Below are 17,789 nucleotides of genomic sequence, written 5' to 3'. Positions count from 1 at the left end.
AAAAAATTCAGTGTTAGTGCATACATACGTGAGTATATAGTGTATAAATACATGCTTATGTATAGAGATGAGTGTGTTAAACACCAGCATAGAGATCACTTGGCTCTCTCAAGTATTTTGTTTTTCTGTTACACTTAAATGTGTTGAGAGAAAACTTGGGCATAAGAGGCATCAGATGTAGTGTGCAACAGAGAAGACTGTGTTGGTATGGTCCTGTGATGCATATGGATGAGAACAGCTGCACAAACAAGTGCTGATTATTAATCAATCTAAAATTCATTCTATTTAAAAATATAGTCACTCATCAGGTCTAAAATAATAAATAGATAGAAAAAATAATAATATAATAAATGTACTCATCTAAACTTATATTAATTATCAAATAAATATATAAAAAAATATGTGTATTAACTATAAATAATCGAAAAGCATTTAACAATATTTCTTAAAATAAAAATATAACTTATCTTATCGAAGGATTTTTGTTAACTAAAAATTTAAAGAACTTAGCAGTTATAAGAAATATATTGCATGAAAATATGGCGTTAATAAAATTTATAGAAGAAATAGATAGAAATATGTATTTAAGCTATTAAAATTACAAATGTATTTTAGCTCTGGGAATAAGGGATAAAAATTAACTTTAATATACCATTTACTGGAAAAATTGTAAAGTCTAAATAATTTAAATACTAAATACGTAAAATATATAATATAATAAACATAAATTAAGCTAAAATTTTATAATTTAATCTATTTTCACTAATTAATTTATTTATTTTATAAACATCTAATTTTCAACCTATTCTAATTATGTAATATAGTCAATATAATCTTGTGCTAATTTATACACATTTTACTACTACAAATTATAATTACAACAATTAGTAGCATAAAACAGGGTTTATATATATACACAAATTAGCTAAACTTATTATATAAGTAATTCAATTTATGTCTACATTTAATTTTTCATTTGTCTAGGGAATTAATGAATTTTTTATTATTAGTTAATAATATCTCCTTAAATACGTTAGTACATAATAAACAAAAATTACTACCTATTTGATATGATTTTGCCTTACAAACTATCTCCCAATTTAAATTGTACTTAATATTTTTAGATTTTAGTTCCCATATATATTTACTAAGGCCAGTAGAATTAATTAGATTTCTATTCTTAAAAGAATTAATGTGTTGAGCCACCCGTAATTTAATATTATTTGAAGTCGACCCTATGTAAATGGCATTTAAATTATAACCATTCCTATTATTGTCATCAATCAAAGTCACTACACATTTATATACTACATCATCAAAATTACATTTAGTTTTATCCCTACATGTACAATTAATTATATTCTGGTCTTTATTATTATTATTGGAATAATTATTTGATTTGTTTTTGTAAAACTTAGCTTAAATTCATTAAAAGAAATAATGTTACCAACATTATTAGTAGTAGAATAACCAACTCCAAAATTATTACTAGAAAAAATGTTATATTTTTTATTGTCTCCAATGAATACTTCAATTACAGTTAAAATCTCTTTAATAATGTTTGTTTTAACTTGAGCGTATACATATGTATATGTGTATTTGTGTGTATATTTATGTCTTGCATATATATGTCTGCATATGTATGTGGTCTGTGTACAGCTATCTGTATTTTGATGTATATATGTACATTGATGGTTTAATATGCGTATATTCTGTTGTGAAATATTTTAATTTTTAATTTATTAATTGTATTAATCGAATTATATTTCATATATAATTAATGACAATATGTATTTTGAATCTGCTCTTCGATTTAAGGTTTTTCCTCGATTTTTATAATATACAATTTATATTGAATTCATTTATTTTGTTTGTTTATCACATGCTTAAGACCATTATTTGAAAGGACCAATGAAACAAATCCATTTTTAAAGGTGTATCCTTTAACTAGTTTTGATCAAATTGTTATTTCTGTTCTATTTTAACAAAACTGTCCAACGAACGGGAATGCAAAACTCTGAGTAACAGTTTTTGTTACATTTCTGCTGCTTTTAAATAAAGTATATATAGGCGCAGGACTGGCTGTGTGGTAAGTAGCTTGCTTACCAACCACATGGTTCCGGGTTCAGTCCCACTGCATGGCACCTTGGGCAAGTGTCTTCTACTATAGCCTCGGGCCAACCAAAGCCTTGTGAGTGGATTTGGTAGACGGAAACTGAAAGAAGCCCGTCGTATATATGTATGTATATATATATGTGTGTGCGTGTATGTTTGTGTATCTGTGTTTGTCCCCCTAGCATTGCTTGACAACCGATGCTGGTGTGTTTACATCCCCGTCACTTAGTGTTTCGGCAAAAGAGACCGATAGAATAAGTCCTGGGGTCGATTTGCTCGACTAAAGGCGGTGCTCCAGCATGGCCGCAGTCAAATGACTAAAACAAGTAAAGAGTATATATATATATTGAGGGTGGTTGCTAGAAAAGCGGAAAATGAAGGCAAAACTAACAAGTATCATCAAAAAACTCTGATAGGTGGTTTCTGATTTGTTGTTTCTGTTATTGGATAGTTTGAACATTTCTGAGTGCTAATATGATAACAAACTTTGTTATCAAATAAATCTTGTGAAAATATAAAATGGCATTAAATGAATTTTCCATTTTTCTAGCAACCACCCTATATATACACACAAACATAGATATACTTATATACATAATACATAGATATATATATATATATAGATAGATCCAAAATAGTTGAATTAACAAAACAAACACTCTATCCAGTAAAAAGTAGATATCAATTTAATACACAACCAAAAGGGCTAGTAATAGTTTCACGCTTCTACGATACTTTAATTAGGCATATTTATAAAATATCCCATTTATCTCCAAGTAATCTTTCAGGTTTCTTTATGCATTATATATACTTTAAATAAGGCTGCTGGACAGTGAAGAAATAATAGAAAAAAAATGAAAAGAAAAACGTGAAGAAGGTTGATGCAAAAAATGAAACAAGAAGAAAGAAAACTAAGACATCATCCTCCCTAACTGCAGAAACTACAATTAATGCTGCTGGTATGGAACAAAATAACAGAAAATATGTCAAAGTCTGCGAGACAGCAACTCAATCTTGGGCAGGTGGTTTGATAAAAGAAACCTGTCTATGTATTTATACCTGCTAAAACTTTCAGATCTGGAATTAAGCAGTGTATTGGAATTCTTGGACCTAATACACACATTGTGGTCCTGAACAGGTAGAAAATCAGAATATTTCGAACTTGTGGATGTTTACACACTTGAACTGAACTCTCAAATAAGATATGTTTCTTTATTACCCTCAAGGGGCTAAACATAGAGGGGACAAACAAGGACAGACAAACGATTTAAGTTGATTACATCGACCCCAGTGCGTAACTGGTATTTAATTTATTGACCCCGACAGGATGAAAGGCAAAGTCGACCTCGGCAGAATTTGAACTCAGAACATAGCGGCAGACGAAATACCTCTAAGCATTTCGCCCAGTGTGCTAACGTTTCTGCCAGCTCGCCGCCTTTTTAGCTGATATACCCTCCACCATTCATCAGGTGTCTTGGGGGAAACTTTGAACCTAGGTTCTCATTCTTAAGGTATTTTTCAATATTGTTATTATTATTCAGGTCACTGCCAGGAATTGAACTTGGAATCTTGGGGTTAGTAGCCTACGCTCTTAACCACTATGCCATATGAAGGCTGGAGGGTATATCAGCCAAAACGTTGTGTTAACAACAAACAAGATGAGAACAAATATCCGTCAAATGTAAATAATGTACATAATTCCTCATCTCTTAAATACAGAACTGGTCATTGAAGTTGTACTTTGGATTATTTGTATGTGTGTGTGTATGGACAGAGAAATATAGAAAATTGTTTTATTATAACTGAATATAAAACCAAACATCAAAATAATAAAAAATATATTTTTTAAAATATATTATGCAAATTTAAAATATTTTGAATTGAAAAAATAGTTTGATATATTGATATATTATATAGAAAGACATGTCAGTTAACAGAAATATATCAAGACAGGTCTTTGCCAGTCAAATCTGGTAGCTTTATTGCAAGGAGACCTCCAAGTAGCAGAAGTCCAGAAGTTAGAAGCATTGGTATAGCACATTGTGCATTTATAAGAATCCCAAAAAACAGGTTTCCAAGTATTGCACCAATTCTCAATGTAGCTGTTTGTACACCTAAGCCTGTGGATCTGAAAATTTAAAACAAAATCATAAACAGCATTATTTATATTGAACATAAGTGTCAACAGAGAGAAAAATTTCATGTATATTGATTAGTAAGCTTCCATTTTCAGAACTCTTCATTTCACTTAAATAGTCATTAATGACCTTAGAAAAGGCATAGCAACAACAAGTTATATTTCTCCCTCCAACAAATCAATGATGCAACCATCAAGTGATGGGTACAGTAAATTGTTGTTTGTTCCTTCTCGAGCCATGCCTGGCTCATAAGGGCCGGTTTCTTGGCGTATAGGTTCCCCACCTGGACGGGACGCCGGTCCGTCGCAGGTGAGCTGCAAGACACAGGAGGAAAGAGTGAGAGAAAGTTGTGGCGGAAGAGTCAGCAGAAGTTTCGACATTACCTTCTGCCGGAGCCACGTGGAGCTTAGGTGTTTCGCTCATAAACACACACATCGTCCGGTCTGAGATTCGAACCCGCGATCCCTCGACCACGAGTCCGCTGCTCTAACCACTAGGTCATGTGCCTCCACAGTACAGTTAATTATGCTAAGTCAAACAAAAAGCCATACAAATTCTGATGCATTTATGTGAAATAAATAATGAAACAATAATAAATGTAATGATTTTTACTAGCAAAAGTTACAAATGTTTAAAAGGTGAGGGTAGAGTCACTCAAAAGGAGCCTAGAATCTGGATGGTAACAATCAATTCGAGGCAGATGGAAGGTAAAAGTTATTCTGTCAGGATTCTAACTCAAAATATAGAGACAATCCTAGTGTCAGGCATTTCTTTATATTGGCATGTTTGTTACTGACTTGGTCGATTAGTGAATAAAAATAAAAACTGCATCAACCTTATCATACTGCTTTTGAGTGTAGGAGTGGCTGTGTGGTAAGTAGCTTGCTTACCAACCACATGGTTCTGGGTTCAGTCCCACTGCATGGCACCTCGGGCAAGTGTCTTCTACTATAGCCTCGGGCCGACCAAAGCCTTGTGAGTGGATTTGGTAGACAGAAACTGAAAGAAGCCTGTCACTGTAACTTAGCGGTTTGGCAAAAGAGACCAATAGAATAAGTACTAGGCTTACAAAGAATAAGTCCTGGGGTCGATTTGCTCGACTAAAGTCAGTGCTCCAGCATGGCCACAGTCACATGACTGAAACAAGTAAAAAGTAAGTAAACACTCAGCTGGTGATCCTGAAGAGAGATTGGACTCTGTACAAAAATCTATGTTCCAGTTCACTCATTTCTCCTCTGCAGCTGAGAAACTAGTTCCAATGTAAACTGTAGGCCTCCATCATCAGGTGCTATTCTACAATTAATACCTCAGAAAAATGTTCACTACATTTGAATGATTTTAACCCTTTGGTTATCATATTTCTATTGAAATACACCTCCTTCATTTTAATTAATTTTGAAAACACTGAAAAATTTCATAAAATAATTTTGTCATTATTTAACCCTTTAGTGTTTAGATTACGTTGTCAAATGTAATACTTATTTATTCACATTGTTTTGAATTAATTGTGCCTTGTCTCATAACTTCAAAATTTTGATGATGTGATTATTTATCTTTACAATGACATTGTAGGATAAGTGTGAGAGGCTGAATCTCATAAGTTCGAACATAAAACAAGGACAATATTCTGGCCAGATGGATGGAAGCACTCCGTCGGTTACGACGATGAGGGTTCCGGTTGATCCGAATCAACGGAACAGCCTGCTCGTGAAATTAACGTGTAAGTGGCTGAGCACTCCACAGACACGTGCACCCTTAACGTAGTTCTCGGGGATATTCAGCGTGACACAGAGAGTGACAAGGCCGGCCCCTTGAAATACAGGTACAACAGAAACAGGAAGTAAGAGTGAGAGAAAGTTGTGGTGAGAGTACAGCAGGGATCACCACCATCCCCTGCCGGAGCCTCGTGGAGCTTTTAGGTGTTTTCGCTCAATAAACACTCACAACGCCTGGTCTGGGAATCGAAACCGTGATCCTATGACTGCGAGTCCGCTGCCCTAACCACTGGGCCATTGCGCCTCCACATCTGGCCAGATATGGCCGGTTTAAACACTAAAGGGTTAAGCTGGTGTTTGGAACATAAATGAACATGGAATTTTGATGAATATTTTAAGTTGGCACATTTTAGTTTGCATCACAGAACCAAGAGTAATCTCAGGCAGGTTGGTATTGAAAGAGTTAAAAAAATGTTGTTTTGTGAAGCAGCTGTTATTCATATTTAGGATCCATGATAGCCACTAGTCTGGATACATCCATGTCACTCATAGAATCGAAAAGTGGTATATAAGTAACTGAAGTTTCAAATACCTATAGCCGCTATCAATAGAATGAGGGCAGGTTTTAAAATTAAAATAACAATAAAATGTCAAAGATTAAGTTTTGCAATTTACTTAATCTTTGACATTTTATTGTTATTTTAATTTTAATTTTCTATTATATGTAATTTTTTTAGATGGTGTAATTTAATTGTTCATTTTGAATTGATAAAAGGTGGTTTTGTTCTAATTTTTTATATATATATATAATATTGTGTGAAAATTGGATTTAGTATTTCTAAATTGAATTTTTTTCCTTGTAAGTTTTATTCCCTCAAATAATAATTATATACGAGGGGCGTTCAATAAGTAATGCTCCTGACCCTCTCGCACTTGTTTGATCTAGCTGAAATTTTGCATGTGCAATTATGTATATCTCTATAGATTAAGTGACAAATTACAGCTCTGAACTAATTGTGGTTTCTGATTTACAGGTGTTTGAACTGAGTCAAGTGTGAAATGGAGCTTGTTGAGTGTCGAGCAGTGATCCGGTTTTTGTATTTGAAAGAACGCACACTACGGGAGACTTTTGTTGAAATGAAAGTAACTTATGGTGATGACGCCCCATCATATGACCTTGTAAAACGCTGGCATCGTGAATTCAAATATGGTCGGAACTTGTGGAAACAGCTCCCAGATCTGGTCACCCCCCTTCTGCCATTGATGAGGCATCTGTCCGTCAAGTTGAGGCTGCTATTTTGGAAGATCGATGCATAACTATTCGCTAAATAGCCCATGAGGTCAAGATTAGTACCGGATCTGTGGAAACTATCATTCGTGACCATTTGCATATGCAAAAGGTGTCTGCCAGATGGATTCCCAGGTTGCTCACACCTTTCCAGAAGCAAGAACGCGTCGAGTGCTCGAGGATGAATTTGGAGATGTGCCAAGAAGATGAGTCAAAATTTTTCAAAAGACTGATTACACAGGAGGAAACCTGGGTCCATCACGATGATCCAGAGACCAAATCCCAGTCAATGCAGTGGAAGAACCGTGATTCACCTCCTCCAAAGTAGGCAAGGGTGCAGCCCTCCGCTGACAAGGTCATGCTCACAGTCTTCTGGGACCAGGACGGAGTAGTGATGACAGATTTCCTGGCAAAGGGTACCACAATTACAGGAGCCTATTAAGCTTCACTTTTGAGGAAATTAAGAGGAGCTATCAAAATCAAGAGGCGGGGCAAGATCAGCAAAGGCATCCCCCTCCTGCAGGACAACGCACCGGTTCACAACTCGCATGTTGCCAGATAAGAAGCGCAGGCGTTCGGCTATGAACTCTTCCCCCATCCTTGCACTCCTGACCTTGCACCCCTTGATTTTCACCTCTTCCCAGTCATGAAGTTGTTTTTGAAAGGAAAGCGTTTTCCAGATGATGCAGCCTTGATTTCTGAAGTCACGTCGTCGTTGGAGGACCTAGCTGGGGTCTTGAACTAAAATGGTCTCGAGAGCTGCATCAGACGATGGGAGAAATGCATAACTCTGGGTATTTTCTATGCAGAAAAAGACTAATAACTGTGCCAAGTTTCGTTGCTCTACTTCTATGGGAAGTGGGTCAGGGGCATTACTTATTGAACGCCCCTCGTATATATATATATAATTATTGGGACACTGGGATATATAACACTCTACCTGAGTACCAATCTTGAGAAATTAAGCTTCTCTCGGGCTAAAACATGTTTATGGATATATATATATATATATATGAGAGAGAGAGAGAGAGAGTGGGGGTAAAAAGACAGAGGCACAGAGAGAGTGAAAATTGAAAAGGTATGGATAAGTTGCCACGTTTAAAAAATCTCAAGATCATTTGAAATATTTAAAGCTTTTTAAACTGTCACTGTTTCCTCCAGCCTCTACCCTAGTTGCAGGATTCTGCTGCTGTGATTAAATGAGAGCAGAACTTCGTATTTCATCATTTTTCTTTCTGTAATACCAGTTATCTTTCTCTCAACTCACAACCAATGCACTTAATGTCCTCCCCTCAAAGCACCCTTCTCTGCTATCAAATTATCTCTCCTTTTCCACAACCATATATTTCTGACTCTCCCTATACACTACACCTGCTTCTACCTATATTCATGCAACATACCCACCTTCATGTCATCTCACTTTCTCTCAAATTCCCCCCTATTATCATTACTACCCTGTGCTCTTCATCCCTTTCATCCTGTAAGTCTTCCCCTGCTCTCCCTTACCCCCCTCTTTGAGCTCATATATCTGTTTCTTTATTACTTACAAGGGGCTAAACACAGACGGGACGAACAAGGACAGACAAATGGATTAAGTCGATTATATCAACCCCAGTTCGTAACTGGTACTTATTTAATCGACCCCGAAAGGATGAAAGGCAAAGTCGACCTCGGCAGAATTTGAACTCAGAACGTAGCGGCAGACGAAATACCTATTTCTTTACTACCCACAAGGGGCTAAACACAGAGGGGACAAACAAGGACAGACAAACAGATTAAGTCGATTATATTGACCCCAGTGCGTAACTGGTACTTATTTAATCGACCCCGAAAGGATGAAAGGCAAAGTCGACCTCGGCGGAATTTGAACTCAGAACATAACGGCAGACGAAATACAGCTACGCATTTCGTCCAGCGTGCTAACGTTTCTGCCAGCTTGCCGCCTTCCAGCTCATATATCATTAATCACTCTTCCACTCTTGTCCATCATTCACTACATTCTGCCTTCCCTCCAACACGTTCATTATTGACCATCCTTCAACCTTTTTCCTTCAGTATATTTACCTCCTCACCTATTACTCCTTCTCTTACCATCCTTTACTCTCTTCTTGTAACCTCTACCCACTCACACTTCTTATTCTGTACCCACTCACTTTTATTCACCTTCTTGTAGTTTGAGAATCCATTCCAACACTCTGTCACAATTACTTTCTCTCTTTTTCTGGATCCATCCCAGTTTCTCCTATCCACTTTTCTATAATGTGAGTAGCCATGTATCTCTCCTACAGCAAGAAACCTTTCCTGTTCTGGCCCCTTCTTTCATATTTTAATTTCTCATCTCCTGGCATAAAGCCTCCTCGCTCTCCACTGTAGCTTCATTCAATCAAAGGGATGTTAGACTTGGAAACATCACCAATGCTGGCCCCATTGTAAAGTGATTAGTGTCAGGAAGGGCAAACAACCATAGTCAATGCAAAAGCAAACATTGGATCACAATGTGGTCCTCGGATGCATTGGATCCTATCAAACCATCCAATCCAAGCCAGCATGGACAATGAACATTAGATGATGATGATGTGGTGGTGGTGGTGGTGATGATGATGATGATGATGAGGTGGTGGTGGCAATGGTGGCGCTGCTGATGAGGATTATGATACTCACCTTAGTTGTGTTGGAAATATTTCACTTGATATAGTGTCGAGAGAGTTCCATCCAATAACGGAAATGCCACCAAATAGGCATGACAATGCCAAACTTTGTACTTTTGTTTTGACAAACCAGATGAAGAAGACACTTAATCCAGAGATCACCATGCTAACAACTGCAGAGAGAAATGAAAGTGTTTTTGAAGTAACACAGTGCGAGGGATGAAACATGAAAATATAAACATAAGATGATGTGGTGTCATTGATAGATGTACCCATTAGACTTTTGCTTACTGTATCCCACTTTCAAATTACAATACATTCAATCAAGGCCTCTTGTTTTGTGTTACTTTAGCCTCACATCAAATATTATAATGTAATTATTCAATTCTACCCAATGATCATAATCTGGTAAGACTACTTTTCCTCTACTTCACTTACAGTCCCGTATTGCTTCACATTTTGTATTAATGATACTAATTTACATATTCCTCTCAAATTTTTCTGCTCCAAGAAAACACTCATAAATTGTGTACAATGTTCTTACTTTAGAACACAGTAAAAGAAAGTTATAAATATTTCCAACAGGCAGATTCGGTCAAACATTTCTGTACCATAAATTTGTTGCCAATAGATAATCAATTATGAAATTACAACAACAAGAGTAATAAATATGTCTGACTTCATGATGTCACACAATACTTGATTCATTAAAGCCATAAATATAAACATACATCAAACTTGAAATTCAACAAACAACAAAATAAGAGCAAATGTACTATAATACACATATACTCTTTTACTTTTTTACTTGTTTCAGTCATTTGACTGCGGCCATGCTGGAGCACCGCCTTTAGTCGAGCAACTCGACCCCAGGACTTACTCTTTTGTAAGCCCAGTACTTATTCTATCGGTCTCTTTTGCTGAACCGCTAAGTAACGGTGACATAAACACACCAGCATCGGTTGTCAAGCAATGCTAGGGGGACAAACACAGACACACACATGCATATATATATATTTACATATATATGACAGGCTTCTTTCAGTTTCCGTCTACCAAATCCACTCACAAGGCTTTGGTCGGCCCAAGGCTATAGTAGAAGACACTTGCCCAAGGTGCCATGCAGTGGGACTGAACCCGGAACCATGTGGTTGGTAAACAAGCTACTTACCACACAGCCACTCTTGTGCCTATGTGTATATATATGTGTATTATGCACATGCAACTTACATATATGTGATTAAGTTTAACTTATTGCACTGAATATGCTTTGCTCATGAGATCTAACAAGATCAAAAGATGTCTGTTGCCTGCACTTATTAGCTTTAACCCTTTCGTTACTGTATTTATTTTGAGATGCTCTGTGTGTCTTTCAATTACTTTAAAGTAAAATAACTAGTGTTAGGAACATAAAGTGTGACTAAGGTTTGGTGGAAAATTTTAATTCAAAACTTATGAAAACAAAACATTTGTACTCAGAGCCAGAGCCGGTTTCAGCCAGGTTGGTAACGGCAGGGTTAAACACAAGATCCACCCCTAACTGCTTTGTCCTTATTTTCCAAGAATTTGGATTGACAGATTTGAGTTATTTTTAAGCATTTTGTGCTTTGACTGCAAGAATAATCTCAGTGAATTAATGATTTTCAACTTACTATATTACACATGTAAGACTATACCACATATATATTTAGTATGCAAAATGCTCACCCAAGATAGCTCCCTTCAACCCTATTGTTGATAATATTCAATCTTACCTAAGAGGATTTTACGACCAATTCTATCTACAAGCAGCATACTGAGTATGTTGCCAGGTAAATTGGAAACAGAAGTCAAGAAACCATCAAAGTAAATGTCCTTGTCAGGTTCCTGACAAGTCAGATTAAACGTAGTATTTGTAGGTTTTCCAGGGCTGCATATTGAACCTCCATATTTCTCTATTTTGTCGAACATACTTGGGAACCACATTGACAGACCATAATAGCTGTGGAAGGATTAATCACACATTAAACAAAATAGAAAAAAGAAAATTTTCACTTATGCATATAATTTTTTAATGACAGATTAGTTTTTAATTTTTTGACAATTTTCTGAGAAAATACTTTAGAAAAAAGTTGCATTGTTTTTGCAGACTTCTCAAGACTAGCAAGGTCAATTTGTTAAAAAAAAAAGTGGATAAGAAGGCAGTTGCAGAATATTGCAGTTCTGAGCATAAAAATTTAGATGAAGTGTTAATTAAAGAATATGGACCGAGGTTTAGTTCCCTACTAGACAAAAGAAAAGGTAGATGAACTGGATGAACTGATATTTTACCAGATCAGAAGAAGAACCATTATTGTAACAGAAAGAAAAAATAACTGGTTGAATTGCAAGTGGTTATAATGAGTGATAATTTGCCAATCAAGTCGATGATCTTTTGTCAGATGCTCTAAGTTTTACTTCAATGTGTATACAAGTTTTGTATAGGGTTTGGCAGCTTCTCAGATTTGAAGTAGTTTCTCACTCTGATAAGAAGGCTTAGCTTTTGAGATGTAGTCTTGATTATGTCATGTTTTGGCTAGACTTCTTAAAAACACTGAGAAGCCTAGCATTTGCAAAATTCGTGAAGGTTTAATTATGCATTTTTTATAATATTCCTTGATGTGTGTTATACATGGCATTTTTGTGCTGACAATGGAACAGGGTTGTTGTTATGTTTGGTATGAAATGTGATAACATCAATGGGTGGAGGCACATGGCCTAGTGGTTAGAGCAGCGGACTCGCGGTCGATGGATTGCGGGTTCGAATCTCAGACCGGAAGATGTGTGTGTTTATGAGCGAAACACCTAAGCTCCACGTGGATCCGGCTGAAGGTAATGGCAAACTTCTCCTGACTCTTTCACCACAACTTTCTCTAACTCTTTCCTCTTGCATCTTGCAGCTCACCTGCGATCGACCGGCGTTCCGTCCAGGTGGGGAACCTATACACCAAGAAACCGGGAAACCGGCCCTTATGAGCCAGGCATTGCTCGAGAAGGAACAAACAACAAAAAACATCAATGGATGAGAGATATGGAAGAATATACCAGAAATTAGGTTTCAGCCACTTTGTTATTTCAACGGTTGATGATGATTAAAAGAAATCTAGAAATGACACAGACAATAGTTGAACTATTTTCAACCAGAGCAAAATGTAGTTGTTATTGGTTATGTCTAGATAAGAGAGATGAGTGATAGGAAAAGTGAGTTAAATACTCTTACTCTTTTACTTGTTTCAGTCATTTGACTGCGGCCATGCTGCAGCACCACATTTAATCAAGCAACTCGACCCCGGGACTTATTCTTTGTAATCCCAGTACTTATTCTATCGGTCTCTTTTGCCGAACCGCTAAGTGACGGGGACGTAAACACACCAGCATTGGTTGTCAAGCAATGCTAGGGGGACAAACACAGACACACAAACATACACGCACACATATATACATACATATATACGATGAGCTTCTTTCAGTTTCTGTCTACCAAATCCACTCACAAGGCTTTGGTCGGCCCGAGGCTATAGTAGAAGACACTTGCCCAAGGTGTCATGCAGTGGGACTGAACCCGGAACCATGTGGTTGGTTAGCAAGCTACTTACCACACAGCCACTCCTGCGCCTAAATGTAAGTGCAATCACTACTTTTTTGAAAGAAACTGGAGTACAGTAGCTAGTCTGCACAACAGAGATGGATTAATAATTGAGGATGGGAGATTTATGTCCTAAAGACAAATAAAATGACTTCTGTGCGAGAATAAAGTGGTGTATAAAGCCTGACATTGGGCAACAATAAATGGATGTTTGTGTGTCAGAGAAAAAAAAAACTATCCAGTATATAGGTCAGATGTGGGGATATGCACAGTTGCAGTGTGTTGCTGTGTTCACCATTTGTTGGTATATTCCTTGGTCCTCTCAGGCAATCTATAGAGCAGAGTTCTAGTCAGTCCCCTATCCATTTTCATGGGATAATTTCTCATGTGGTCATGTGGCATGTGGTAAACCAACATGAACCATCAACCCAGCTGGGTCCTCAGTGAAGAGAATACGGTAAGCCGGGTCTAGCTTGGAAAATCAAGCAACAGTCAGAGCTGGTACACCCGAATCATATGAGTAACCAGACACATCCAGGTTTCTGAGTAGAGTTTTTGGTTGGATGCAAAGTCCAACCAATGGTAACCCATAATCCTGTGATTATATACAGACTGCTGTTTATTTGGAATAAACTTTGTCATACTACCGTATTTTCTAGTCTATAAAATGCATCGGTATTTAAGCTGCAGGGCTGAATTTGGGGGAAAATTTTGGTTTTATCCACACATGAAGCACACAGCTGTTTAAAAGACCTATAGAGCTATGGGTCTGCAGCTAGCTTTTTCTGTTGTTGACGTGTAATGTAGTTTCAAAATGCCTTATTTTACAACTATGAGTTGTATTGTTATTGTTATGATTTTATCTTACTATAATCAACAACAAATAACATTTTGTCAATATCAAAGTCTTTATTAGATTAAAAATAACCTTATCAAAACATGAAGGTAAAACAAAACAAAAATGCTTTGTTTTCTTCCGGGCACCAATGTACTGAAGTAGAAGCTTTTCACATTGTTCACTGACCAACTTTTCCTCTGAAAAAAATCAGTGGAATCATTTGACCTCCATACACAAATTATTTTCCTCTTGAAACTTATAAAAAATACACACATTAGATGCGCCTTTCTATAAGCCGTACACTTCATTTCCCAGGTAAAAAACAGCGGCTTATAACCTGGAAAATATGGTACACAAACTAAAAACAAATAAAAAGAGAAATAAAAGAATGTATGATTACAGAGGTATCAAACTGTAGGACCAGGTAATGAAAGCTACAGAGAGGATTACAGCTCAACTAATTAGCAAGATGGTTAGCCTAGATGAGATGCAGTTTTGTGCCTGGGAGAAGCACGACTGATGCTTTATTCCTGGTAAGAAAGCTGCAGGAGAAGTATTTAGCCAAAAATAAACCTCTGTACTTGGTTTTTATTGACTTGGAGAAAGCCTTTGACAGGGCTCCCTGCTCCCTTATCTGGTGGTCAATGTGGAAGCTAAGGATAGACGAGTGGTTAGTGAGAGCTCTACAAGCCATGTACAGGGATGTTTGCCAGTAAGGTGAAGGTTGGCATCAAGTATAGCAATGAATTCAATGTACACATAGGAGTTCACCAAGGATCAGTTCTCAGCACCCCCTCTTGTTTATTATAGTACTCCAGGCCTTAACAGAGAGATTCAGGACTTGCTGCTCCTAGGAGCTCTTCTATTCTGATGACTTTGTCACTACTTGACCGAAAGAAGAAATTTCAGGTATGGAATCTAAGGGGCCTTAGAGTTAGCTTAACAAAAACCAAAGGCAAAGTAAGTCCGAAAGAGACCGATAGAATAAGTACTGGGCTTACAAAGGGATAAGTCCTGGGGTCGAGTTGCTTGACTAAAGGCGGTGCTTCAGCATGGCCGCAGTCAAATGACTGAAACAAGTAAAAGAGTAAAGAGTATACATCTACGTTACATGACAGTGAGACATTGGCTTTGACATGCAAAGGCTTGAAAAGAAATAAAGCTAGCAATATCCAATGGATGGGTAATGCACACACAGCAGAGTGCGAATGATTTCAGAAGAAAATTATAAGAGGCATCAGATGATGCGTGCAAGAGAGAAGACTGTGTTGGGTTGGTCATGGGATGTGTATGGATGAGGACAGCTGTGTGAAGAAGTGCTGATCTCTAACTGTGGTGGGAACCTGTAGAAGGGGTAGACCCAGGAGGATATGGGACAAAGTGGCGAGAAAGGATCTTCAGATGCGGGGCCTCACTGAGGAAATGACAAGGTACCAGGGGTTGTGGTGATTTATTGTACCAAACCAAGAAAAATTGTTGAGCTCTAACTGTGGTGGGAACCTGTAGAAGGGGTAGACCCAGGAGGATATGGGACAAAGTGGTGAGAAAGGATCTTCAGATGCGGGGCCTCACTGAGGAAATGACAAGGGACCAGGGGTTGTGGTGATTTATTGTACCAAACCAAGAAAAATTGTTGTCATCCGTATATACAAGCTTATCCTTTATAGGCGCTGATGTCACATAAAATGAATTCATACCATCATGCCAGTGGCAAATGGCAAGTACCCAGTACATTCTGTAAAGTAGTTGGTGTTAGGAAAGGTGTCCAGCTATAGAAACCATCCCACAACAAACAATTTGAAGTCTGGACAGCTCCCCAGCCTATGGGACCTATTATTAGTCAGTGATCCTGTAACAGGAATAGTTATGGAACTTGTATCAGCGGGAAGAAAACAATGGCTTGTAGCAAAGGCTGAACAATCTTTTCTAAAGTTAATCACTGAACTATACTGTATGAGCAGCACCTGCTGTCAGTTGCACAAATTAATGCTAATATTAATCTCAACACCTTAATCTCAGAATTGTTGCATAAAATAAATAAAAAGACAAAACTGATAAAAAAAAAACATGAAAATGTCCTACAGAAAATAGTCTTAAACGAAGTTTTAAGTAAATATGGGTGATCGTTACCAACATCGCTTCACTGGCCCCTGTGCAGGTGGCACGTAAAAAGCATCCACTACACTCTCGGAGTGGTTGGCGTTAGGAAGAGCATCCAGCTGTAGAAACTCTGCCAGATCAAGATTGGAGCCTGGTGCAGCCATCTGGTTGCCAACCCTCAGTCAAAATCGTCCAACCCATGCTAGCATGGAAAACGGACGTTAAATGATGATGATGATGATGATGATGATGGGTAAGATGGTATAACTGCTTTTATAGTTGGACGCTCTTCCAACCATCAACTTTAAACATCTTGGTAGGTAACTAATAATCTAGTAAGATGGAACATATCAGAAAATGATAGATGCAGATGTGAAAAAGTTGGAACACTGAAACATATTCTTTCCAACTGTTCACTGGCATTAAATACAAGCTCTGATCAATCTGTACCAAGCGGCTTCACTCTGCATGCTTTAGCTTCATTACTATGACAACAGTCCAGATACTTATTGATCAAACCGCATACATATACATGGAGACACAATTGAGTCCTTAAGATCATCTTCAATGCTATAAAGAACCAAATTGTTCTCATCAACAGTGGCAAAAAAAAACCCACTGATCAAACCAACCAGCAATTTCATTACCTTCATGCCTTCGGGACAGCAGCTCCATTTGGAGAAGAAGAAAGTTCCAGTGAACAATGAAAAGTGGAACAGCTATTAGGAGGTGACTGCAGATTTACCAGAGTGTCAAGGATTTTCCCCATTCTAGTCACAAAGAAACCAGATATCATTTTATGATGATAATGAAAGTAAGTGGTAAATCTAGTCATGTTAACAGTTCCTCATGAAGATAACATGGGCACCACTGGGGCTTGGAAGATAGACAGTTATGAAAAATCTCCTTGAGGAATGTGAAGATGCAAGCTGGAAGATGCAAGTGAAGATGCAAGATGCAAGCTGCAGAGCATTTTCCAATTGAAGTCGGATGTAGAGGAGTCGTTGAGTTGGACACAGTGTGAGGTGACTATTGTTGTCACTAGGCCAAACTCATCATAAAGCAAATACCACCATGAGTGATATCCATGACTAGAAGAACATTGAATGAAACCTAATAACCAGTTGACCTCGCAAGAAGGGCCTCATTTTAGTGAATGGGGTGGTGGTGTGCAATGATGCTGTCAAGACGAAGGCCCTGAAATGGCATGCAATTTTTTCCTGATGACCCCATAAATTTGCTAGCTTCCAGTATGTAGTGCTTTCAACTGGAAGCACTTACATCTGCAGGTAGGCATGCTTAGTCCAAATTAAAATGAAAATTTTAAAATGGGGATGAAATGT

At 37.4% G+C, this 17,789-nt stretch overlaps 1 protein-coding gene across 2 annotated transcripts in view; it reads right to left on the bottom strand.

The window, feature by feature from the left end:
- Positions 1–3,936: 3,936 nt before the first annotated feature.
- Positions 3,937–17,789, bottom strand: part of LOC115219814 (synaptic vesicle glycoprotein 2C) — a 92,013-nt gene continuing 78,160 nt past the window's right edge. For both annotated transcript variants that reach the window (XM_029790088.2, XM_036509476.1), the window contains exons 10-12: positions 11,659–11,885; positions 9,918–10,077; positions 3,937–4,243 (exon numbers count right to left, since the gene is read on the bottom strand). In XM_029790088.2, the coding sequence (XP_029645948.1) occupies positions 4,060–4,243; positions 9,918–10,077; positions 11,659–11,885 (571 nt within the window). In that variant the 3' untranslated portion in view covers positions 3,937–4,059. The remainder of the gene's footprint in view (positions 4,244–9,917; positions 10,078–11,658; positions 11,886–17,789) is intronic.

Source organism: Octopus sinensis, linkage group LG15 (genome assembly GCF_006345805.1).
Source record: "Octopus sinensis linkage group LG15, ASM634580v1, whole genome shotgun sequence".
Taxonomy (NCBI): domain Eukaryota; kingdom Metazoa; phylum Mollusca; class Cephalopoda; order Octopoda; family Octopodidae; genus Octopus; species Octopus sinensis.
The sequence above is the reverse complement of the archived record's forward strand: the minus strand, read 5'-3'. Positions and strand labels throughout refer to the sequence as shown.